The 7,500-nt window shown below is 41.8% G+C and overlaps 1 protein-coding gene across 1 annotated transcript in view; it reads right to left on the reverse strand.

The window, feature by feature from the left end:
- The window catches only part of cacna1db (calcium channel, voltage-dependent, L type, alpha 1D subunit, b), a 120,312-nt gene that overhangs the window by 61,203 nt on the left and 51,609 nt on the right, over window positions 1-7,500 (reverse strand). The window contains exon 14 of the mRNA XM_079637795.1: window positions 315-540. Within this exon, the coding sequence (XP_079493921.1) occupies window positions 315-540 (226 nt within the window). The remainder of the gene's footprint in view (window positions 1-314; window positions 541-7,500) is intronic.

A 7,500-nucleotide genomic window follows, 5' to 3' on the forward strand; every position in this document is an offset into this window, starting at 1 on the left:
CTGGAATCTGAGGAGCAAAAAAAATCTAAACATTGAGAAAATCGCCTTTAAAGTTGTGCATTTATGTTTGTAATTATTTTGTATATGTTTTATATATATTTACGGTAAGAAATGTACAAAATATCTTCATGGTATCCTAATGATTTTTGGCATAAAAGAAAAAATTATCATTTTGACCCATACAATGTATTGTTGGCTATTGCCACAGATATACCCGTGCGGCTCGTGACTGGGTTTGTGGTCCAGGGTCATATATAGTCGTCAGTAATTCCAGCATGATATGAAGGCATCTGATCATGTGAGCTGTTTCTCACCGTGTGACTTTAAAGATCCTGAGGAGTCGAACGCAGCGAAACACAGAGATGCCGAGCGGAGACATGACCTCAAACTCCACGAGGATCGTCTCCACAATGCCTCCGCAAACTACGAAGCAGTCGAAGCGGTTGAAGAGCGACACGAAGTACGCCTGAAGCCCCAGACTGTACATCTTTATCAGCATCTCACATGTGAACAGGGCTAACAACACCTTATTAGCCACATCTGTAGACAAACACATCACAACAAAACAAGCCGTCAGTTCTGACAAAATTTATAATTTTTGTCAGTAATCAAGCTTTACTGTGTGTAAAGCAGTGGTGTTCTGATATGGTCATCAGTTTTATGTTTAATGCTTATTTTAATGTAAATTCATGTTACACTTACACCTGATGAGACAAGATAATAATAAATAAACAAACATCACTTGCACAAGTAATGCACAAGTAGTTCCAGTCAGTTTAATCACTGTTCTATATTAATACGCTGCTTTCATTGAAGCGAGCGCACACACACACACACACGCACACACACACACACACCCACACACACACACACACACAGTGAAATGCAGGATGAGGATGAGGAGGAGGAGGATGAGGAGGAGGAGGAGGAGGAGGAGGAGGAGGAGAAGGAGGAGGGGGAGGAGGATGAGGAGGAGGAGGAGGGGGGAGGAGGAGGAGGATGAGGAGGAGGGGGAGGAGGAGGAGGAGGATGAGGAGGATGATGAGGAGGAGGAGGAGGATGAGGAGGATGATGAGGGGGAGGAAGAGGAGAAGGAGGAGGAGGAGGAGGACTAGGAGGAGGATGAGGAGGAGGAGGAGGAGGATGAGGAGGAAGAGGAGGAGAAGGAGGAGGAGGAGGATGAGGAGGAGGAGGAGGAGGAGGAGGATGAGGAGGATGAGGAGGAGGGGGAGGAGGAGGAGGATGGGGATGATGAGGAGGAGGAGGATGAGGAGGAGGATGAGGATGAGGATGAGGAGGATGATGAGGAGGAGAAGGAGGAGGAGGAGGGGGAGGAGGATGAGGAGGAGGGGGAGGAGGAGGAGGATGGGGATGATGAGGAGGAGGAGGATGAGGAGGAGGATGAGGATGAGGATGAGGAGGATGATGAGGAGGAGAAGGAGGATGAGGATGAGGAGGATGATGAGGGGGAGGAAGAGGAGAAGGAGGAGGAGGAGGAGGACTAGGAGGAGGATGAGGAGGAGGAGGAGGAGGAGGAGGATGAGGAGGAGGAGGAAGAGGAGGAGAAGGAGGAGGAGGAGGAGGAGGAGGAGGAGGAGGAGGAGGAGGATGAGGAGGAGGAGGAGGAGGATGAGGAGGAGGAAGAGGAGGAGAAGGAGGAGGAGGAGGATGAGGAGGAGAATGAGGAGAATGAGGTAGATAAGTGAGTAAGTAAGTAAGTAAAATTTATTTATATAGCACCTTTCACAGACAAGAAGTCACAAAGTGCTTTACAATCTTGTTAATAAAAAGGATCAAACATGCATACAATCAATCTACCATAACACAAAACACAGAGACAATCTTCACCAGTGTTGGGGCTAGTTACTCAAAAAAGTAATATATTACATATTACATATTACTCTCAAAAATAGTAATGCCTTACTTTACTTTATTACTCCCTGGAGAAAGTAACTAGTTATATTACTAGTTACATTACTAGTTACATTTTTTTTCTTAATTACTTTATAATTGCCTGAGACGCATCAGATGGAGGGAGAACATACAAAGGAGGAGTGTTCTTAAAGGGGGGGTAAAATACTTAGTTTCAATCAATCTCATGTTAATCTTGAGTACCTATAGAGTAATAGTGCGTCCTTTATATCTCCAAAAAGTCTTTAGTTTCATCATATTTATAAAATAAAAATACAGCTTTCCGATTCTATCCGGAAAAAGCCGAGGTCCTTGATTCTGGGCGTGGGCGGAGCTATAGAGTCAAGCGGAAGCATCCACAACATACAAACTGCATCCACTGTTCCAGTAACACTGGGTTCTTTGGGAAGCTGAACAAGGTAAACTTTCCCTCACATCCCAAAACACACTTTTTTGGAGACATTCTTGACATCAACCATTCCTATTTAGCGCTGCTGATGATGATTTCCGGTAGTAGCGCGTCGATGCATAGATATTATATAGAGATATATGATGTCTATGCGCCGATGAGCGCGGTCTTTCTCTCCTCTGGTCGACGTGTGCGTGAACGCGCTTTTCCGAGAGCAATGCTCATATAAGGAGTTCCACTCTGGTCTACGTCATTAGATCTACGATAGAAAAAAAACAGCCGAAACGTGTTGCAACCCGGAAGTATGATTTTCAGCACAGAAATTCTCTGTTATTCGTTCAAAATAACTTTTCAAACTTTGGCCATTATTAGCATGAGAATCCATCTCTTTAACACTGTAAACAACTCTGAATATATGAAACACCATTGTACCCCCCCTTTAAGGGTCTTTATTACGCCAACAACAGACTGGCACTGTCTAGCACAAATAACTACAAACAACTGTCCTTGTGCAATCAAGTACAAAAAACAAGTATTAATTTACTCAATGTTTAACAAACACCGTCTGGTGCAAACAATCAATAAATTTGATTGTCAATTTATCCCATACGGAAATGTTAAATTATTATTATATATGCCAAACTATTTACTATTTAACTATTTATTTCAAGTCTACAGATCAAGTCTATATATCCACATTTCATTTTTGAATCTTTTATAAATAAAATGTATTATTTATTATTTTTTTACCTCTTCTTGACCAGCTCATAAAAACAAAACAAATACTACACAAATTATATTTGAAAACTGATAATTATATATATGTGACATGTATGTAAAAAAAAAACTATTATACATGCATAAAATATATGGGCTGGTTTTATATGTCAATTATTCCATTTTCTAATAGGTTTTATATATGGGCATATATATGGTATATATTTTATATATGTGGATATATTTCATATATGTATATTTCATATATGTACATATATTACATTTCCGTATGGGATAACAAGTCCAAACTTTTTGCTGCTTGTGGGGCTGCTCATTCATGTCACTCTGTCGCTTCGCAACGAGCTTGATGTGTCCGTGCTGTCGGAAGCGGTGGAGAGCAGCTTTCTCCCCGGGCAGAGTGTGCACTTCACCGTCAAGTTATTTTCCTTCCGTTGAACATATTCAAAATAATTACTGAATCTCCACCCGTCGAAACTAGCTTTCTGTTGCTGGGAACCTTCCTCAGCTTGCCGTTGTTGACGCTTCCATTTCCCCCCATGTGTCTTTGAGGATGCCGCTCTGCGGCTGGCTGCCGGGTGTCGACCAATCGGTGATGGTATTGTTACCTCGTGCCAAACCCAGACCAATCACTGTTCCATTCACGCCCTCCTCCCCCCCTTCTGTTCTCTGTGTTGTGTGCCTTGTGTGTGATGGTGCTACTGGCAAATGTAACGCAAGTAACTAGCTCGGGAAAACTGTAATAATATTACCATTTTCAGACGAGTAATGCCTTACACTACTAGTTACTGAAAAAAGTAATATTATTACAGTAACGCGTTACACCCAACACTGATCTTCACAAACATGTAACGACAAATAACCAATGCTGTTAAATAAAAGCAAGTCCAAAAAGATGCGTCTTCAAGTGTTTTTTAAAAGAAATGACAGAACTCATAGTTCTCAGTGTTAAAGGAAGAGAATTCCAGAGCCTCGGTGCCACAGAACAAAAAGCACGGTCACCTTTAGTCTTAAGACGTGTTTTAGGGACAAGTAAAAGGTCCAGACTAGAAGACCGTAAGAGCCGACCCGATGAATGTTTATGCAAAAGATCCTGAATATAGAGAGGTGCCTGACCGTGCAAGGCTCTATAAGTGATAACTAAAATTTTAAACTGCACTCTGAATTCCACTGGGAGCCAATGAAGGTCCTTAAGAACCGGTCTTATATGAGACCACTTACTGGCACCAGTCAAAAGCCTTGCAGCTGCATTTTGTACAACTTGTAGTCGCTTCATAGAAGACTTATTTAAACAAGTATAAAGAACATTGCAATAGTCCAAGCGTGACGAAATGAATGCATGAACAAGCATCTCCATCTCTTTTCTTGAGACCACCGATCTAATCTGAGCAATGTTCCTAAGATGGAAAAAACATGAGCGAACTACAGACTTTATATGAGTGTTAAAACATATGGCTCTATCCAGAACGACACCTAGATTTCTTATCTCACTACAATCTGAAGTGGCTGAAACCCCCAAAACCTGCTTAATCTTAGGTATAATATTGTCAGGAGCAAAGATCAACATTTCAGTTTTATCCTTATTAAGTTGCAAAAGATTGTTTGCCATCCATTTGTTAATGGAGACTAAGCAATCCTGTAGAACTGACAGTTTATCTAGACTATCAGGTCTAAACGAAATTAATAACTGAATGTCATCTGCATATAAATGATAAGATATTGTTTTAAAACTATTAATAATCTGTCCAAGAGGAAGCATATACAAGTTAAACAACAAAGGACCCAGCACAGAACCTTGTGGAACACCACAGGACAAAAATACAGAATCCGACATAAAGGATCCAACAGATACTGAAAACGTCCTATCGGACAGATAAGATGAAAACCAATCCAAAGCCGAACCCGAAATACCTACTAAACAGCGTAATCTATTAATCAGGGTGCAGTGATCCACCGTGTCAAACGCTGCGCTGAGATCTAACATAACCAACACGGAACATTCCCCCGCATCTGTGGCCATCAAAATGTCATTTGATACCCTGAGTAAGGCGGTTTCAGTAGAATGATTTTTGCGAAAGCCTGATTGAAATTTGTCATAAATATTATGAGTCTCCAAAATATCATTCAACTGCATTGCCACAACCTTTTCCAGGATTTTAGAAATGTAGGGCAACTTAGAGATAGGCCTATAGTTGTTCAACGATGTAACATCAAGATTACACTTTTTTTAAGAGCGGTTGAACAACAGCGTGTTTAAAACACCTAGGGACCTGGCCCAATTTTAGCGAAAGGTTAACAATTGAGACCAAACATGGACCAATGGATGTAATAGTTTCCATGACCACAGATGCAGGCAAAATATCCGCCGGACTTTGAGAAGGTTTCATCGTACAAACTATCTTTATAAGATCATTAAAGGATATTGACTGAAAAGTGCTTAAAATTGAGGGCCGCTCTGTGATAATTACAGAGGGTATAGCTGATGGTAAAATGCTAGCCCTAACAGCCATAACCTTACCCACAAAATGAGACAAAAAATTATTACAATCATCATTAGAAAAAACAGGTACAGATGATGTAACAGGAGACACAAGACAGTTAATAGTGTCAAACAAAGTCTTAGGATTCCTTTTACAAGATAAAATCAGATTTTTAAAATACAGCGCTCTGGCCACCTTGATCATCTCATTTAAATCGGACAGTAACTCTTTAAAATACAGACGATGAACATGGAGCCGCGTAGATTTCTACAAGCGCTCAGTCTTCCGACACACACGTCTGAGACTGCGAATGGCATCATTTATCCATGGAGAAGTATTAACCACGGGAATATGCCGAATCCTAAATGGAGCCAATTTATCCAGTAACAAAGTGCAGTGATCATTAAATGACTGTACAGAACTGTCAATGTCATTTAAGATAATAACCAAATTGGAATCAAAAGAGGTCGAGAAATTGTTAACAGCAACTTGGGTAATCATGCGAGAACAAGACACCCGCTTGACCGGCAGTGGTTTTTCATTACACGCAAGATTAAATAAAACACATTTATGATCACTAACATGAACATCCTCTGTACACACATCGTCAATATTTAAACCATGAGAAAACACTAAATCAAGCAAGTGACCTTTATCATGTGTAGAACCAGAGACATGTTGAACAAAATTAAAAGTATCCATTAAATTTAAAAATTTTAAAGCAGTATTACATGCAGCATTATCCACATGAATATTAAAATCACCGACAATAATAACTCTATTCAACTTAATGATAGAGGATAAAAAGTCAGTAAAATCACTTATAAAATGACCCAAAATCCCAGGAGGCCGATAAACAAGAATACAATAAAAAGAATTTGATCGACCAACATCTGTAATTCAAAGGACGGGTACGTGTTGGAGTTCATCAACTGACAAATAAAATGATTTTTATAAACAACAGCAAGTCCACCCCCGCGGCCCACGAGCCTTGGTGTGCTGATAAATGAACATTCCGCAGGACAGAGTTCAATCAAGTGGGAAAACTCCATACTCCGTTGCCATGTCTCCGTCAACAACATAAAGTCCAAATTTTTATAAGTAAATAGTTCATTGAGCAGGAATGACTTGTTTCTGATTGATCGAGCATTCAACAAAGCCATCTTAAGCGGAGCAGATCTACCACCAGGAGCAGAGACTGAGGTACGCAGCAGCGGCCTCAAGTGCGCGTCACATACACCGCGACCGGCCGAAAAAACTCTCGGGGGCAAAAGAAACGGTCCACTGTAGACGCTCGGAACCAAGGGGCGAAGACACGGCAATCTGGAAACAGCACAGCACTGCTCCAACTTCCAGAGTTTCCTGAGATGCACCTGTCTCCCAGCCCTTTTTCCTCTCCTCTTCCTCCGCTTCTTGGTATGTCTCTCAAGTCCCTCTCCTTTCCGCATGCAGACAGCCGATGCAGGTGGACAGCGGTACAGGGTTGATTCACCCAAGCCACTCCAGGTACAAAAGCCGCCACACTTGGTCATAGATGAACGAATTGAAATCATTGTTTGGCGATCATACACCCACACGGCAGACACATCATAGGAGGACAAACTTAATAACAGCAACGCACATAAAATAATTAAAACAAAACGAAACGATCCTCCAGCCACAGCGGCAATGCCAAACACAGGCGCCATCATGAACCATAAGGAGGAGGAGGAGAATGAGAAGAAGGAAGGAGGAGGAGGAGGATGATGAGGAGGAGGAGAATGAGGAAGATAAGGAGGAGGAGGAGGAGGAGAATGAGGAGGAGGAGAATGAGGAGGAGGAGAATGAGGAGGAGAATGAGGAGAATGAGGAGGAGGAGGAGGAGAATGAGGAGGAGGAGGAGGAGGAGGAGGAGGAGGAGGATGAGGAGGACGAGGAGGAGGAGGAGGAGGAGGAGGAGGAGGAGGAGGAGGAGGATGAGGAGGA

This window comes from Phoxinus phoxinus (assembly GCF_949152265.1).
Source record: "Phoxinus phoxinus genome assembly, chromosome: 15".
In the NCBI taxonomy this organism is placed as follows: domain Eukaryota; kingdom Metazoa; phylum Chordata; class Actinopteri; order Cypriniformes; family Leuciscidae; genus Phoxinus; species Phoxinus phoxinus.